This window comes from Panulirus ornatus, chromosome 23 (genome assembly GCF_036320965.1).
Source record: "Panulirus ornatus isolate Po-2019 chromosome 23, ASM3632096v1, whole genome shotgun sequence".
In the NCBI taxonomy this organism is placed as follows: Eukaryota; Metazoa; Arthropoda; class Malacostraca; order Decapoda; family Palinuridae; genus Panulirus; species Panulirus ornatus.
The window spans coordinates 20869642-20889159 of NC_092246.1; the positions used below are offsets into that span (position 1 = coordinate 20869642).

At 42.9% G+C, this 19518-nt stretch overlaps 1 protein-coding gene across 2 annotated transcripts in view; it reads left to right on the forward strand.

The window, feature by feature from the left end:
• Positions 1 to 19518, forward strand: part of LOC139756876 (uncharacterized) — a 113942-nt gene that overhangs the window by 86650 nt on the left and 7774 nt on the right. The window contains exon 6 of one of the 2 annotated variants that reach the window (XM_071676735.1): positions 1151 to 5030. In XM_071676735.1, coding sequence (XP_071532836.1) covers positions 1151 to 1468 — 318 coding nt within the window. In that variant the 3' untranslated portion in view covers positions 1469 to 5030. Of the gene's footprint in view, positions 1 to 1150; positions 15828 to 19518 lie in introns of those variants that run through there. The other variant, XR_011714453.1, reaches the window with a different exon arrangement.

The following is a 19518-nucleotide window of genomic DNA, read 5'->3' on the forward strand; positions in this document are numbered from 1 at the left end:
CATCGCCCGAAGGTCGCGAGGACTTGGATCCGCGATCCACTCAGGTTCGAAGACTGGATTATATTGCCGTCAGGGTGTATCGTAATCAAGGTTCGAAGTCTGCTGCTGTATGTTGGGCCCGAGGGCTTCTGTATATTAACCTACTTTCCTGTCGCCAGTAATGATGTGTATTGGAGCAATTATGATACAGCTATAGTTCTAAATCAGACTTCTCTCCATTGTTCCGTAATTGTAAGTTTTGCAAACATTATGATACGTCTATAGTGCTAACTGAGTCTTCACCTGTCAGGGATTATAAGTGATAGAAGCATTATGGTACAGCTGTACTGCTAATTCAGCCTTCTTTCCAGCAATTTGTAATTGTAAGTGATGGGAAGCATTATGATACATCTATAGTGCCATCTCTCCACGAGTCAGTAACTATAAGTTATGGGAGCATTATGGTGTAGTCCTAACTCATTCCTCACCAGTCAGTAATTATAATGAAGGAAGTTTTATTACTTTTGAGCTTAATCAACCTTCTCTACAGCAGTCAGTAATTGTAAGTGATGGAAGCAGCATTATGATGCATCCATAGTGCTAACTCGACCATCTCTCCAACAGGCGGTAATTATAAGGGATAAGAGCATTATGATGCAGCTGTGATGCTAATTCAGTTTTTTGTCTCCTCCAGCGGTACTTGTAAGTCATGGGAGCACTATGACGTAGCTATAGGGCTAACTCAACTTTCTCTCCAACAGTCTGCCATAATGATAGGTGCAAGGAGCTTAGTGGTGTAACTATAGTGCTAATTCAACCTTCTCTCCGGCAGAAACTAATTATAAGTGACAGGAGCCTTATGATGCAATTTGTTGAGTTAACTCAGTCTTCGTCAGTCAGTAATTGTAAGTGATGGAAGCATTATGACACAACAGCTATAGTGCCTACCTAACCTTCTCTCCAGTCGTATGTAATTATAAGTCTTGGAAGCATTATGATGCAGGAAGAGTGCTAACTCAACCTTGTTCTCCAGCATTGTCATGATACACGATGGAAGCATTATGACGGCTATAATGCTCACTCGGCCATCTCTCCTGCAGTCGTTAGTTCTAAGTGATGGAAGCATTATGACACAGGGGTAGTAGGGCTAACTTGACCTTCTCTCCTGCAGTACGCCGCAGCGGCCGTGTCCCTGAGCGCTGGCATCACCGGCGTAAGCAGCAGCACCAGCAGTAGCAGTACTAGTAGCAGCAGCACCAGCAGCGGGGGTGGGGGCGGCGGCGGCGGCAACAGCAGCAGCAGCGGGGGAGGCAGCAGCCCCCTCACCTCTCCTCCCTTGCTCTACTACCCTCACCCGACCTACCCGCTGGCGCTCTCGGCCCTGGCCGCCGCCGAGAGGGTGTCCTCCAAGAACTCCTCCATAGCCGAGCTCAGACTCAAGGCCCGCAAGCACGCGGAGGCCCTGGGGCTAACCATGCCGCAGACCTAACTCGCGCGGACCCACTGGCCCAGGACCGCGGGCCCACCTCGGAGGTGTGTCCGAAGCTACCTTATTAGGCCTCGGGGACACTCGACGGCTTGCCCTATACAAACATTCCCTGCAGATACCACCTACGCCAGGTCATGAAACCCTCAGCAGCGCCCCTTCCTAACTCCATATGTCCTCGGGAACGCGTCCTTCCTCCTCTTACCACGCCCTGCACATCGAGCCCTTTACGCCACCATCTACGCAAGGACCGTTGACTTATCGATATTCCGAAAATGTCTCCGTAGCGAACCTACCACCCCCCTAGTTTATATCCACACACCCGTTCTTGTTGAGCTGGAGGCGAATTGGTCGCCTGCAGCACCAGGCAGACACCATTTACGAGGCGACACGTCGCTGAACGGTCATCAGAATGGACAGATGGCGTGTAGATAGACTGGTGTATGGATGCTGGTCGAGAGGGATATCAGCGAAGCCCCCGAGGGCTCTGACTGGACTCCATCTTTCATAAGAATAGTCCGCAGAGTTCGTCATTTCCTGGCCGGGTCTATGATTCATTGAAACATCTGATCCGGACCAAAGTTCAGCCAGTTTGCACTTCTCTGTCCCCTTGACATGCGAGTGAACTTTCGGGACTTGGTTTTCCATTGCTCGTGGATGTCAGTGCAGAACTTGTGGCCTTCAGATCACTAATCCAGTACTGTCCATGGACAAAGAGCAGCAGCGAGTTGAGCTCTTGGGGCAAGATGAACGGACAGACGATGTCGGTGGCCCGTCCACGCTGGTAATGCCTCTGCTCTTCCCAGACATCAGCTTGACGTAGTGGTCTGGGCGATACGTCGGGTGGTGAAGTGTGTATTGTTTACTCGTTGAACTCCTCCTACACAGGCAGTCGTCGGACCGACCCTTAAAGGTTCACTGTATTGCGAGTCCAGTGTCCGGAGCTGTCGTAATGCGTCCGGAGCAAATTGCGAAGCTAGTGAAGGGAATTGTTTCAAGTGATGGAACATAAGTGTGTGGTATCGAACCAGTGTTATGTACTGTGACGGCAACGGCAGTAGCGATGTAGGCCACTGGACCCAACCAGCGTCGGAGACAGCACACCATCCGTGGTACTCCACAGACGTAATACTGAGTGACATTATAATACTGAGGTGTTCGGCGAGAGAAATGCTATGACAAGGGGGCCCAACCTTTACTGTACAGTGCTTGAAGAACTACGTGGTTACTGTGATCATTATACTGGTGCGTGCGTGCATGTGTGCAGAACAAACTTCCCACGGAATGAACCTTTTGTTATTAAAAGGGACGACATGTGAGGGGTCAAAGCCAAGTTCTCATATTTACCCCCCCCCCCTCATGAAAGGTTTGAACTCATCGGTAACGAAGACTCATGAGTTATGTATAATACAGTAATTCGGTTACTGTTTTGGATATATGTAGATAACTAGATACGAGTTATGAGGAATTTTCTGTGGGGTTTTGTACATACCTGTTAATAAAAAATTGTTAACCATAGAAGGGCAACGTAGCCTCGTCTGTGGTTACAACTGGACACGAGTTGTAAATATGTCGGTGGTTGTGTAAGCGTTGTTGTAGTGTACCAATTGTACCCTCTGAACAAACTTGTAGCCATACATATATACATATATATATATATATATATCCCTACTTATTGCGTCTGTGTTGATGACCATTTGTGATACCCCTTGCTAGGACAGTATTGATGACCAGGTGGGATAACTCTCCCCTGCTAGGATGCTGTTGATGACCAGGTAGGATAACCTACCCCCTGCTAGGACACTGTCGATGACCAGGTGGTATAACTCCCTCCTAGCACTGTTGATGACCAGGTGGTATAACTCCCTCCTAGCACTGTTGATGACCAGGTGGGATAACCTTTCTGCTAGGACAGTATAAATGACCAGGTGTGATAACCCCCTTCCTGCTGGGACAGTGTTGATGACCAGGTGGGATAGCCGCTTGCTCGTGCGTTGTTGATGACCAGGTGGGATGACCCCCCCCCTTGCTAGGACACTGTTGGTGACCAGGTTGCATACTAGGCCACTGTTGATGACAAAGTGTGACACAGCGAGAAGACCAGCGTGACTGGAACGCAGACCCTCCGAGTGACTGTACACACGGATACCGTTTTCTAAGCCCTTGAAAAAGACACACACACACACACACACACACTCAGCAGGGACGTAAGAACTAGTGTATTTGTCGACACGGTAAAGAAGGGGTTCGAATCCTCTCACAGAAAAATGGACATCCGTGTATACTGAAACAAGTGTCAGTAAACATGGAAGTCGGGTGATTACAAGTGGAATGCTTCCGATTGGCTTAAGCCGTTGACGAGTTTACATCTGGGATTTGACGGACTGGTAAGGACAAGAGGATTCGAGAGAGAAGGGCTTCGTAGTCTCGTAACTGGTTATGATGAAGAATAAGGCGGTGACATCAGAAAGTAGTGGACATCTCAAAATGTGTTGGGTGTTGTGAGGGTTTTGTATATGGCATCAGATTCGGCTGATGAAGTGTTGAATCTCTCGAGCATCGAAATCCATGTATTTGCACACGATTTTATTTGTTCTACTATTTCACAAACATTCAAATGTTGCTTTTTCTCATTTTGCGTATTTAATTTTATTCATTTTCATCCTGTATCATTTGATGTTACGACATGTTACTGTTATACTACTTTCATCAGGAATTTTGGGGGTTGGGTGTGTGTTAAAATGGCTCGGGTGTTACCAGGCAAGAACTGTCCTGAGCAGTGACAGGAGGTGTGCTGTGTGGTGTCATCCAGTGCTTTTAAATGTTTCCATCATACGTCTGACAGCGCTGTGTTGCCACATGGTGCTGGCAGCGCTGTATTCCTGCTTACGAACAGCAACTTTGTTTTGCTGCGTACGATTGGCAGCGTTGTGTTGCTACATACGGGTGGCAGCATTATGCTGCTCTGTGCGACAGACAGCATATGTTGCTTCCTACCTCTGGCAGTGTTACGTAGGTACACACAGCTGGCAGCATATGGTGCTTCATACGTCTGGCAGTGTTACATAGCTTATACAATGGCAGCAGTATGTTGCTACATGTGGCTGGCAGCTGTGTTGCTTTTACCCACGGCTGAAAGCCCTATCGTTACCTACAGATAACGTTGGTAAGCTATACCATTAGCAACAGCTGGTGTGCCGCTGTTAACTCCAACTGGCAGAGTTGTATCTTGGTTAGTTAGGGCTGGCAGCCGCTAATCTGTGACCTACATATGGCAACTCTGGTTGTTGCCTGAAAGCCGATAATGTCGTACTTCGGTCATCTGACGCTGGCAACTGCTCCAATCCAAAGTTATCTTTTGCTCTGTGTTTATATGTGCAGTCAAACTGGTATTATTTATGATGAAAAAAAAATATGAGAGATGCGTTATAGATTTGTTTCAAATATAAATCACAATTTATTTGCTTGAGAATGTGCTTACTTGACCGTGCAGAGGAAAGTACTTTGCTCAAGTGCTGCTGTATATTGTCATGCTGTTGTTTTAAATATATGAAGCCAATGTTGGTATAGATTTTTATTCCACATACGTTAGTAAACCTTATTATGCCTGAATGAAATCTTGTATGATGTAATACCTTGGTTCACAATACGCAGGGGTGACTGTTTTGTGTTAAGAGTTTGAAGTTTAAATCCAATTATGTGTGCAACTGTTTCCTGGACATATATGCTTCAGACAAATACACTCTCAGTGGGAACTCAGGAGGTCACACTTTTACCCCCAGACTCTTCTCCAGTTCTTGTAATACAGTTAGTAACAATTGTACACTTACCTGCTGTCACAGCAGGGTGATAAATAAACCTTAGAATAAGTTTTCATTGCTAACTTATGATGAGAACACATAGTTCTAATTTAGGTTTCTGCAGAGCTCCACACACCAAGGAAGCCTTATGGTAAGTATCTTAAAGGTCTTGTCTGTCCAGAGCCTTTTATTTTTTTTCAACATTGTGATTTTTTTGTTTTTGTTTTTGTGTTGTTTCATAGCTGTACTTGTAATTGTTACATTGTATCCTTGTATTATTGAGGGTAGGGAAAGAGACACCAGTAGAAAATGGTGTAAGGAGGTGTACGGAAGAATATAGTGAAGACGAAAACATCATTAGACGTTTAAGTCGGACACGAATATCCCCTACCGTTGTGTAGAGAAGTAGATGTTCGTGTGTGAAGAATTTATTGCTGAAACGTTACAAGGGGGGCAGTACATGCACTCGACATGTCGAGCACGTAAATCCTTATTTCCAGAAGGAGAACCGACCTTATTTACAGCGGACACTTTGTCTTGCCCACTGCCTCGTAGAGACCCCCCTCTGTTTCACAAGCTCGTAAATCCTCTTATCTCTGTAGCGGGATCCACCCCGTTGTGCATCATTATTAATTCTCAAAGTCCTTCGTCTCAGTTGTTTCCTTACATTTTTAGTATGTTATAGAAGAGAACGGGAAGAGGCTATTACCAGCCTGGCTTATATAGTGGTGTCATAATCGCGCTGAACCCGCCGTGTGGAGATGATATTTGCTTATTAAGTATATTACTATTTGGTGAATCTTCGTTGTATGGACGATGTGCCGTTGATATGGAAATCCAAGGAGATGGATCTCAGCGGTCAAATGTTTTTTCACAAATCTGAACATTTGTCGAAACAAAGATGTTTGCTGAATACTGACTTCAAGAGAAGGAAGACTTTACGACCCTAAGGAGGAGGTAACGACCCTTGGGTATAATAGACTCCCAAAACGTTTTCCATGAAAGGTGGAAGGTAAAACTGGAAGTGATGAAAAGCGGGGAGGTACTTTACTTCATCAGAACATCTTGAACAATGAGGCATCTGTACAAAGAACACTCCTTGTGTTCGGCATGTAGCGGGATGGTGTTCGGAGCGCAACACTAGGTGAAAGAATGGGAAAAGATATTAATTCGGGAAGGTGAGAGGCGACAGCGGGTCAAATATGAAACTGTGCCGTTTAGATTTCCCTTCACCCATTGTGACACTGTTGTAACGTTCACTCCACCCTCTGTAACAGTGATGTATTTTTCATTTCACACTAACATGTAACCTTCACTTTGCACAATGTAACACTGATATAACGCGCACTGCCCTGTAACACTGTAACGTTTATTTCACCTACTGTAACACTACTGTAACGTCCACTTCACCTATTGTAACATGTAACTATTACTTCACCAGCTGTAACACTATTGTAACGTCCACTTCACCTATTGTAACATATGTAACGTTTACTTCACCCGCCGTAACTACTGTAACGCCCACTTCACCCATTGTAACATGTAACGTTTACTTCACCCGCTGTAAGTACTGTAACGCCCACTTCACCCATTGTAACACATGTAACGTTTGCTTCACCCACCCACCGTAACACCGCAGTTGACCATTTTGAGTTCACAGGTTCACTGTCCTCCCCAGATAACACGAGAGACTCTCTACTTCTGCCTCCCCAGAGAAGTCCATCTCCCCTCGTTAACCCCCCCTAGTCTCTCCCCTAACCTAACCTACCCACACTTTCCACCCTCCATGGCTCCCCACTACAGTTCCCTCCCCTAACACGAGAAGCCTCCCTCCCCCCCATCACTGCACGTCTCCGGTCCCGGAATATAAACGATACTAATTCAATTACGGACGAATTGGCGGCGGAGACCAAGCACAGCCTAGACCTACCCCGACTCCCCCACCTCTCTCCCTCCCGGCCAGTACTACACCCCACGTCACTGCCAGCCCATCGTCTACTCCCACGTCACTCCCGGCCACGTCATTCCCTCCCCTCCCCCCCACACTCCCACGTCACCTTCGAAAACATTTAAACATTGGATCGGCCAAGTGTGATCGGTTGGTGTGGTCAAGTGATGAATTTCCTCAGTGATTGAATTCAAGGCAGAATGTGATGGCTTGACCTGACCCTTATAAGAGTTTGATCAAAGGTCACACCTCACCCCCCCCAGGGGTCATACCGTCGTGGTCTAGGCTATAACCCCCCATTGACCACCCCCCTCCCATCATCACCCCCGTTCACATCATTCTCAGTTGTTCTTAAGGTATCTCAAAATTTACCTGATTTACCATTAGGTTGAACTCTCCCCCCCTCCACCCCCCCAAAGTGAGCTAGTAGAACTCTACGTACATGCAAATCCATATTTCATTAGCTGTATTTAAACACGACCGGCTCACTTACTCCACTATATATATATATATATATATATATATATATATATATATATATATATATATATATATATATATATATCAATGATGAATATATATTCCAGCAACACACTATATACATAGCCTCAGTGTTTCATATAGGGTTACACATACTGAATCATTAGAAGCGTCTGTGTTGTCACAGCGATTCGTCAACATCCTGTATAAGTTTACCTTAAAAATGAAACACTAGGAACACAGACTCACCGATTTTACCTCCTTAGACAAGATGGTTTACTTAACTCTACGACTCGCTGGTTGGTCCAGATGGTGATGTACGAGCCTTAAGCACGACGGTACGACTTTTAAGTATGACGGCGGAACCACCACTTAAACCTGACTGGCACTAGTGGGTCATTAGTCGCGTCGTCAATCCAAGGGGTTGTACAGTCGTTCTTGAGGGGTCGTACCGGCGTACTTTAGGGGGTCGTGCCGTCATAATGATGCTCAAGGGTCGTTCCCCGGTGTTTAAAGAGTCGTACTGTCGTGTTCATGGAAGTCAAGTAGGCCATTAGGTTTCATGATGACGCATCTGTAATTACTGAACCCTAGACATGTAGACTCACTGTGATGACGTAATTGTGATTCGATCCCAACGAAAATATGATTTGAAAGCTTCGTTATGTATCGCTTCGAATGTCATTTCCCTCAGTGGTACGTAATGTCCCGCGTGACGTTATAACTGCGAATTTTTGATGTCTGTGCAGACTGATTGAACGGCGAAATGTGAATAGATTCGCCGGCCAATGAGAGCAGAGTCATTTTATGACGTCATTGGGCTTGCTGACACCGAAAGATGTTGATATATGTCCATATTGAACGAATCGGCTTCCCATCAAAAACATATAACTCATCAAAACCACAGCTTCGAAAACAATGTCGTTGAGGAAGGATTAACAGTATACCGTAACTCTTCATTTATGAAAACCGTGATTCATCTATCCATCCATATTTACCTGTTGTAATATTCCCGACAACCGTGACATTCTGGCTTCAAAATGAAGATAATAAGAAAAACCTGGCCTGGGTGTTTTTCACCCTGCCACAGGGAGGAGGGAGATACAATAAAACACATATTCATCTGGCCGTAATCTAGGCGTTGTTTCCCCTGCCAATCTGACTGTTTCTTTTCCACTTTGTTGGCGTCTCATTATTTAACCAGATTTGCCCGCCCCGGACCGTGTTTGCTCTATTTGTGAGAGCCAATAGTCGGCTGTGTCCGAACCGGGCGACGCACGGCAACGGTCGAACCTGCGGGAGAGCAGGTGGTGCAACGGGAGGGGAGGAGGTCATGGCCAGTGGTGGGAGAGGAATGGAATGGCTGTGTGAGAGATAGATAGATGGGGGAGACATTGATGGAGGGAAAGAGAGGGAGATATAAAGCAAAAAGAATGACGATCAACTGTGTACAGTGAGTAACATGTGTTCTACTAACATATCCCAAGAGATATGGTAATATATGGAACCATTAAATTCAAAGTATATCTACGAATGATAAGTATATGACGTATATGAATAGTAATCAAGGATAATAAACGGAAGAGAGATGATCACATAGTTGTTGATAGTAAACACTTATTCTCATGTAAACAGAACGGGAAGATAAAGAAGTGTGATGGAAGCAAATGGCGGCAAAGTTACTTGTATAGATAGAAAGAAAGTAAAAGACATTTAATTAAGACATATTCAAAAAGATATGTTCGATGGTGCATGAGTGCTGCACGCTTGTGTAGATTCAAGGAAAGGAAAAAAAGAAAAAAGTAGACATGAAAAGTATGTGTAGTTAATGATATTTCTCAGCATCACTGTTCGTGCCATAAAACTCCTCGTTGCCTCTGGGATCTGAGTAGCGAGAAACGTTTCCGTGCGTCAGGACGGTGAAGTATGAGAGGACAAACGTTTAAGAGCTCACAACCTATGGGTAAAACCAAGCTATTGAAGTAACCACTGGCCTGTATCGATTCCTCACACACATATAAAGTACAATCCACTGCAGAAGTAGTTTCAATAAAACCATCCTGCTCGGCATAATAATGTAAAATTTGTCCGGGTTCAGCCCGTGTCGTAATTCAATAAAAATCAAGAGAGGTTTTACTTAGGTTGCCACGCGCGGTGTTGCCATTTGTGGAGCTTCCATTTTCTACCGACCAGCGATTATTGTCGTAGATCTCGACGAGAAAAGTGTCTGGTCTTTATTGTGACACAAATTGATGAAACTCTGAATATAAAAAAAAAAACAAAAACAAACGCTGAAGTTTTGCTGTGCGTAGACTGTCTGTAGGTAATGTATTATACAATTAGTTTTACATTAAGCGTATATCAAGGGAAGTGTGAAATAAAGATATCTTTAAAGAATGTTTAATTAAAACTCTACAGATATTAATGTACAAGGTATTAACATACTGAGTGGGAGCGTTGGAGGGGAGACCTTATAGCCATCTACAACAAAGTAGAAACTAGATTGTGGAGGTACCTACGCGTGATGCATGTATACATATAGCTGTCTTCATCCCCACATCCCGGGCTGTGGGAGCCAGCTTCTTTATAGAATGTATTAGCCTGGCATCATGATGCATCTGCATGTGTTAGTGTATATGTGGGAATGATATGTGTGTATGTGTGCTATCATATATATCATATATATCCCTGGGGATAGGGGAGAAAGAATACTTCCCACGTATTCCCTGCGTGTCGTAGAAGGCGACTGAAAGGGAAGGGAGGGGGGGCTGGAAATCCTCCCCTGTCTTTTTTTTTTTTTTTTTTTTTCAATTTTCCAAAAGAAGGAACAGAGAAGGGGGCTAGGTGAGGATATTCCCTCAAAGGCCCAGTCCTCTGTTCTTAACGCTTCCTCGCTAATGCGGGAAATGGCGAATAGTATGAAAGAAATATATATATATATATATATATATATATATATATATATATATATATATATATATATATATACATATATATACACACACACACCTTTTAGCTTCAGACATGAAAAATGTTTACCAGTTACTGCCAGTAAACAATGGAGACGTAGAATATGCACTAATTAGTGATTGAAAATACCTTAGCATTTGTCTCATATACAAACGTGTCATATTTCTGGAAAAATAAGAAGCAAGACAATAGAGGTATATAAATAAAGATTCAACGTAAGGTAATATTATAAAGGCTGCTTAGGAAGGCAAAGCTTCCCCGACCAGGGCTTTACCGTATCAGCTAGACGGGACGTGTTTTTCGAATCGTTTTCAGAGAAAAGAATTATTTTTACCATAACTGTGCTTGAATGAATATATTCTCAGAAATAGATAGGGCTATTATGATGTATTTTAGTGTAAAATTAGGACAAAAATGCATGAAAACAATACTTTACGTAACCTTCTTATGTTAGTGAGATGCTACTCTTTTTTTAATAGGTTTCTGTTATAGTACTCTTATATTCAAATGATATTCCATTCATACTGTGCTTGATATAATACATTCACGTAAATGTGACATTCTTGCTGAAATAACGTACGTATTACAGTGGAAGGTGGGATGAATTCATAATAGCCTGTCATTCACTCGTACAAGCATTGCTTTCAATAGTGCTGCATATCTTGGCACGTCCTGGTCGAATTAATTACAAAGCTAGGCTAAAACAGCGCATGTCCTCAGCTTACCCATATTTCTGGTCGATATTTAGAGTAGCTGCGTAGAATTGCACTGTTAACGACCGGTTATCCCCGGCGTGACACTCGCGTAAGTCCTCCGCACATCTGGCCTGTCATAACGGAGATTCGATCATGCATTTGTGAGCCGATGAGCAATGTTAGTTCTGAAAAGGTTATTCAGAGAAGTGAACTGATAATGTTGAGGCATTTTAAACATACCATTCATTAATACCTGCGCTGCTGTACCTTGTGAATTCCTAAGTAACATGTTCAGTAGGGGAACTATGCATTTCGACAGTTGTGAAATGTGTAAGTTGTAGTTTTGGGTTAGAATATATATCTTGAACCATCCCATTAGAATCACGATTATCTTGAGGTCTTACTGGGATATTGATGTGACATAGATCGAAAAGAGACCATTGGACATGATCGAAATCTCATTCAGGACCTGTTGACGTGTTTTATCCTGTGGTATATATCCTCGCTGGGATCCAGAGAACGAGCCCCGAGATGTTGTTGAACCGACGGCGCGTCAGTTGCCGACCGACATGCGCGTATCCATCAGTCATCGCCAGTTACGAACTGGTTGTATGACGGCCCACTCATCCGTTCGGCTTATATCGCCAGCTTTGATTGGTCCTAAGTGGATCACGTCACACTTGGTGGTCCGCAACATCACCAATCAGCTTGTAGCTTTACATTAGGATCAATTTGGACAGAGGCGGAAAGGGATGAATTCGGATGACTTGTCGTGGTCTTGACTTGGTCGGTGTTACCCGAGTTTTGCATCCATTTGTTACCGTGTATCACGTTCGTCGATATTATGGGAAAGATTTACATGCGTCTTGACAACGTCGGACGAAGGAAACTAAACCCGAATCGTCTCATATGGAGAGTAAATGCAACGGGAATTCACTGGCAAGCAATCCGACGCGTGGCTTGTTCATTCATAATGCATGCAGAAGGGACAGCGCTTCAGATGAAAGTTTTCCACTTCTGGCAGAGGCACATGATGGCCCTGACGGCCGCCATTGTGGGCCAGACCAGGCACCCCAGCCCCCTACCACCCTGAGCCCCTCCTCACGACCACACTTCAGTACGCAAAGTTTTCCCCGCTACGTCTGGCAGCGGGGTCGTACGACCTCCCGGGATGGAGGGAGGGGAAGACTCGAGCGAGATAGGAAGTCGTGTTCGCAGGTCGTTCAGCCAAGCCAGACGATAATTAATACTTCAACAGCGTAAAGGAAGTTTTGCTAACTTGTGTAAAAGGTAAACCAAATTGCATTAAACTGTCAAGTAAATAGAAAAAAATTAACGTCAATTCGATTATATTGTCTTGTTAAATGAAGTCTGATCCAAAACGCCAATGAGATTATATTGTCTCGTACGAAGTTTTATCTTGTTGGTCACTGGTAACTCGTGGTAGGTAACATTTCAGTAAATTATTTCACCATGTTAGTTGGTAAGGCGAGGCCAGCGATACTGGCTGGACGGCGAATTTAAGTAAACAGTGTTAGCGCAACAGTCAGGTCAGTTACATTTACAAGTTAATTGGATGAAGTTAATTGTGCCAACACCGGTGAGGTAAATCGGATGGTATTACATTCTCTGGGCAGATAGGTGCGCCACACATTCCACCACATGTCCCTAAATGTGCGATTTTCTACCCTAGGTATATTGAAGTACAGAGAGAGAAATATTTGTGTTGTTATTGTACGTGTTTGTCTGTGTTCGGTGGTTTTCTTGATAGACATTTTCCAAGTATTTCATTGAAGGATATTTTTTTTTCTTATTGAAGTACTGCTTTATCTTTATAATCAAAGTAATTTGTTATTACCTACCTCGTCTATATAATTGCATTTCGCGGTGCGAAAAATCGCATGCTCGGTGTGGAGTGAGTACGTGTGAAGTGGGTAAAAAAGAAATAAATGGAGTCCAGTTTAGTTAATAGCTAAGCGAAGGTAAGTTGTGTAAACCCTTGAGCACGGTGAAGCCAACCTTGCGCTCAGCGGTACGGCTCTTGAGCAGGTCAGCACACGACCCTTGATCTGATGGCCTGACGTTTGACCTGACCTTAGAAGCAAAGGTCGCTTCGTTGTGCGTAAGAGTCGAATGTTGGAGTTAGTTAACCATACAGGGCGTATTTATTTATTTTTTTTCTCAAAATTGTTGTACCTAAAGGCGGTGTCACACAGCCAAAAAAAAAAAAATTCCCTGGGAAAGGTTGTTTCACTATACATCAGGTCACAACTTCCGTCAAAACTTCTTATATGTAATCGAATGCATACTGGAGAGAAAATAGATGTATATAAACCTAGGAAAAAAAATGAAAAAAAAAGTTGTCAGAACAGCGTGATTCGAAATTCAATTTTGAATGATACGTATAGTTTGGAAAGTGTGTCGATTATATGAGATTAACTTAGGAGTTTCAGGTATATTTACAAATGTGGCTTTCATTATCTAGAAATCCCAACGACTAAGACATTTCATTATCACTGTTAAGAGTATATCAGTTTGGTACTGTGAGTATATCAGTTTGGTACTGTGAGTATATCAGTGTGGTACCGCACACGCAGAGTTTTAAGCACACATTTTCTTATCTAGTAACAAAATTTCTCTATTACTCTCGGTGTCACTGGCCAGATGTCCACGTAAAACAGCACTGGTGGCTGATTCGAGTGAGAAACTGCAGAAGTTGGTGACTGAGTTTGGGAAAGTGTGTGAGAGCAAAACATTGAAAATTAATGTGAATAAGAGCAGGCTTATTAGGTTCAGTAGGGTTGAGGTTTGAGGACAATATGTGGTGTGTAGTGGTTGGATCGAGTAAGTAATGAAAAGGTAAGTGAGGTGGTTGGTAATGAAAAGAGTGTGGTTGAGAGAGCAGAACAGGATGCATTGAAATGGTTTGGACATATGTAACGAATGAGTGAGGAGAGGTTTACAAAGAGGATATTTGCGTTAGAGGTGGAGGGAACAAAGAGAAGCGGACACCGAATTGGAGGTGGAAGGATGGAGTGAAAGATTTTGAACAATCTGGTCCTAAACATGCTGGAGGGTGAAAGGCTGGCACGGAATAGAATGAATTGGAATGATGTGGTATACTGGGGTCGACATGCTGTCACTGGAGTGAACTAGGACTTGTGAAACGTCTGGGGTAAACCATGTATAGGTCTGTGGGGCCTGGATATGAAAAGGGAGCCGTGGTTTCAGTGCATTACACATGACAACTAGAGACTGAGTGTGAGCGGATGTGGTCTTTTATTACGTTTCCTGGCGCTTCCTCGTTGATGCAGGGGGGTGGCTATGTTGTTTCCTGTGGGGCGGTGTGTCGCTGGAATGGACGAAGGCGAGTATGAATATGTACATACATGTATGTATGTAGACCGGGAAGTCTAAGGTCACACCCTGAAAGTGGAGATCGCGAAAGAGAATCATAAGATACAAAAAAGCAATAAACTGTTGATGTAAATAGCATTATTATTAGTCTGGGTCACCAACTCTCTTGCAAGCCTTTGGAATGGATGGTGGTATTCTTGATTATAGATTTGCCGATTAAACCGAACTCTGTATTCTTGATGGCAATTCATCAGTGATTTGTAAAGTAAAAGTATTTTTTGACTTCCGTATGAATCCTACACTGTTTACTAAAATTATATTCCTTCAGTGTTGGCTAGGCTTCAGGTTATGTAATTCAGCAGAGTTCATAACGTAACAGATCTTTCTTGTTGTGTTGTTGTGTAGGATTAAGCACATATTTAAAGAGTCATTTGTCACTTCTGAGCTCAAGGTATCTATGTGGACACGGCAGTTCGAGTTGTGGCTTTCCGTCCCAGCTAATGTGGTAAAAGATCTATGGTACACTGCAGCATATCGGGGAGGCAGTTAACCCCAAGAGAACAGGATAATATTACCGTCTTGCTATTGGGACGACGAATTTCAGCGAGAGGAGACTGGGTGGTGATAGTGATAGCTGATGGGTGGTGTGCTTGCTCTGAAACAGAAGCTTGTGACATTGTGAGAGCGGTTGAGGGATAACTTTAGTAAAACGTTTATATTACCGGCGTTTGAAGGTTTTTTTCCCCCGTCCATATTAGCGTCATTCAGCATTAGAAAACTGGTCGTATTAGAGTGTTGCCATTTTTGGAAATTCTCTCGATGAAGAAATGGGAGGCGAAAAAACAATGCAATTCGTGATGATAACCTTGTGGCACACTGTTCATGTGTTATCCATACTCAGTGGTGTCGCCAACGCCATCTATTGACTGCAGGACTCACCATGGTGGCTGCCAGACGTCGGCGGCCAGCTTAACTCGGAGTGTCGCGTCACGTTAGATATTATGGTTCATGAACATGTGTGCACCAGACGTCAGCCTCAACCAGTTGGCATTAACGTCCCATATGTATTTTCACCATTTTTCTCTAAAGGAAGCTGGGCCTAACAGATGACGGTAAGATTACAGTGATGATTAACCTTTCATACATGTGTTTGCACCATTTCGTGATGATCATACATAGTTGTGCACTTGAGGAAGGTATGGTGGTCAAAATTCAGTCCAGGTCCACCCAAGATATTTACGTAAAAAAGCTATGTTGGGATGTGGCGAGTGATAGATTTATGTATTATAATCCAACTTATCCAGAATTCGGGACAATACCATTGTTATTTAAGCGAGAGAAAAGCTTTAGGATCGTGTGTGTGTAAAGACTTGGGAGTTAACATTATATCTTAACCCGTCTCCAGAGTCCTTTATTAGTTGAATAATTGAGACAGATTCTCTGTTGGCTGATATTAGAGTTGCTCTCATGGATATGGATGAGGAAATATTTAAAAGGTTTGGAGAACGAATCAAAGATAATTAGATAAGCTATGGGTCTGTAAATCTGCCCACCTGAGAAGTTGAGTGATTGAAGGGTGACCTAATCACAACCTTTAAGTTCTTAGAACATCAATCATGTGGACAGTGAAGCATAGTTCGAGAGATGTAGGGGTAGATCAATTAGAGGACATAACGTGAAATTAAGCAAGAGATTTGTTAAAGAAGATTTGACGAAGTATTTTTATAGAACAAGAGTGGTCGCTGAATGGAACAGAATGACTGATGGTTAATGCAGACACTATACGTAGATTTAAGATCAAGAGATTAGGGCCCGCAAGCGTTGAATTATCTCCTTGTGCCGTACAAATTGGTAATTACAGTCTTGGGTGAGGTCACAGCAAATTACTCTTGGGTTGCTATGGATGCTCCTCCAGTTCTTGCTCTCGTTGATGGCTTTTGACAGAAGTGTTACCAATAAATGCCTTACACTGTACAGTTGGTTTGGAGTGCTGTTGCATCGTAAATTGCTTCTTCTTCTTCAAAGCTTTGACTGCTGTGTGGTGACTTCACTGTAAGGTGGTTGGATTGGCTTCAGTGGGGGGAATATTTGCCTTATGTGGTGTAAGGAATCCTCTACTACCACTTAGGTCAAAGTGTATTTGACTATACCACATGCTCAGTAATGTGAATATTTTTTCCCTGAAATACTCTTCAGAAGTAGAATGCAGACCTATTGTATGTTCTGATCCTTTGAAAACAGCATGCTCTCCATATTACAGACCATAATGCACAAACTGAAGGTGTTAGATTTGATATGAAAGATACTGAATTATAGTCATGTCAACTCTTACATGTTTAAAAACCCCTGATGTTGACGTGTATCCTGTTATTGTCCTCTCAGACCTCCTTATGTTAACCGGCATCATCCTTTTGGTTATGATAATTAAGGTGCATGGCCTTCAAAACAGGGGAGATTAGTTACTGATAGAATACACATTTGATGTTTACTGATTAAAAATGGTAATTACATTGTTTTGTAGATATGTTATTAAACTAAATTTCTCATTATCCAAACTCACATTTTCCCTCATAGTAACTCTCCTCACAGTAGGTTAATCTTTTATCAAAGAACAAGAACAGCAGTGTTAGAGCTAGTAAATTATTAGTTCTTACTTCTTTGCAGAAGTACAAATTGATAGGAGTAGAATGAAAATACCAAAACTAAAGCAGATGCATCTTTAAACAAACTGTTTACTCTTTAAACTCTGTTTCAAAAGTGACAAACTCCACATGAAGAAAGGTAACTTTTGCAGTAAGAGCAGTGAGAGTATGGAAAGGATCATCTTAAACATATGAATCTAAGAGAACTTCATTATGGTCAGTGTAATACACCTATAGTACCGTAGAAGACCAAGTCAGCCAGTAAAACTTATGGCTATGATAATGTTTCATCACTTATCTGCATTTATTTTCATGACTTTATTTTGTAGTCTCGATTCAGATGATGTGATGCCATACTTCCCACTGTGTGTTGGTAAGCTTTACTCAGATAGTCTCTTAGCATTCTTAACGAAGTCCGCAGAAATTAAAGAAGATCCATTATTTTACTTGGAATCCTATGGTATTACAGGTGTATTTCACCAGTCTTACTGCAATCCTCCCAGGTTTCATTGTTTAAGATAACAATATACTTCTCATTAAAATCCAAAGATATTCTGTTAGCTTCTTCAGTAATAAGTGTATTTCATTGATTCTACTGCTGGCCTGTTTGGTTACATTTACATGCTTTTTGCCATGTTGTGGCTTATTTCAATAGAATTCTCTTTAGTTTCTTTATAGTTCACTTAGGAATACCTTAGTTAGCTTTTTTAAGCTTTCCTTAGCATAATCAGCTGGTGGCTGATTCATGTGAGAAACTGCAGAAGCTGGTGACTGAGTTTGGTAAAGTGTGTGGAAGAAGAAAGTTAAGAGTAAATGTGAATAAGAGCAAGGTTATTAGGTACAGTAGGGTTGAGGGTCAAGTCAATTGGGAGGTGAGTTTGAATGGAGAAAAACTGGAGGAAGTGAAGTGTTTTAGATATCTGGGAGTGGATCTGGCAGTGGATGGAACCATGGAAGCGGAAGTGGATCATAGGGTGGGGGAGGGGGCGAAAATTCTGGGGGCCTTGAAGAATGTGTGGAAGTCGAGAACATTATCTCGGAAAGCAAAAATGGGTATGTTTGAAGGAATAGTGGTTCCAACAATGTTGTATGGTTGCGAGGCATGGGCTATGGATAGAGTTGTGCGCAGGAGGATGGATGTGCTGGAAATGAGATGTTTGAGGACAATGTGTGGTGTGAGGTGGTTTGATCGAGTGAGTAAGGTGAGGGTAAGAGAGATGTGTGGAAATAAAAAGAGCGTGGTTGAGAGAGCAGAAGAGGGTGTTTTGAAGTGGTTTGGGCACATGGAGAGGATGAGTGAGGAAAGATTGACCAAGAGGATATATGTGTCGGAGGTGGAGAGAACGAGGAGAAGAGGGAGACCAAATTGGAGGTGGAAAGATGGAGTGAAAAAGATTTTGTGTGATCGGGGCCTGAACATGCAGGAGGGTGAAAGGAGGGCAAGGAATAGAGTGAATTGGAGCGATGTGGTATACCGGGGTTGACGTGCTGTCAGTGGATTGAATCAAGGTATGTGAGGCGTCTGGGGTGAACCATGGAAAGCTGTGTAGGTATGTATATTTGCGTGTGTGGACGTATGTATATACATGTGTATGGGGGGGGGGTTGGGCCATTTCTTTCGTCTGTTTCCTTGCGCTACCTCGCAAATGCGGGAGACAGCGACAAAGTATAATAATAATAATAATAATATATATATATATATATATATATATATATATATATATATATATATATATATATATATATATCTCACTAATAATCTTACTTCTTCATCCCACCACTCACTACCCTTTCTAATCAACCCACCTCCCACTCTTCTCATGCCACAAGCATCTTTTGCGCAATCCATCATTAATTCCCTAAATACATCCCATTCCTCCCCCACTCCCCTTACTTCCATTGTTCTCACCTTTTTCCATTCTGTACTCAGTCTCTCCTGGTACTTCCTCACACAAGTCTTCTTCCCAAGCTCACTTACTCTCACCACCCTCTTCACCCCAACATTCACTCTTCTTTTCTGAAAACCCATACAAATCTTCACCTTAGCCTCCACAAGATAATGATCAGACATCCCTCCTGTTGCACCTCTCAGCACATTAACATCCAAAAGTCTCTCTTTCGCGCGCCTGTCAATTAACACGTAATCCAATAACGCTCTCTG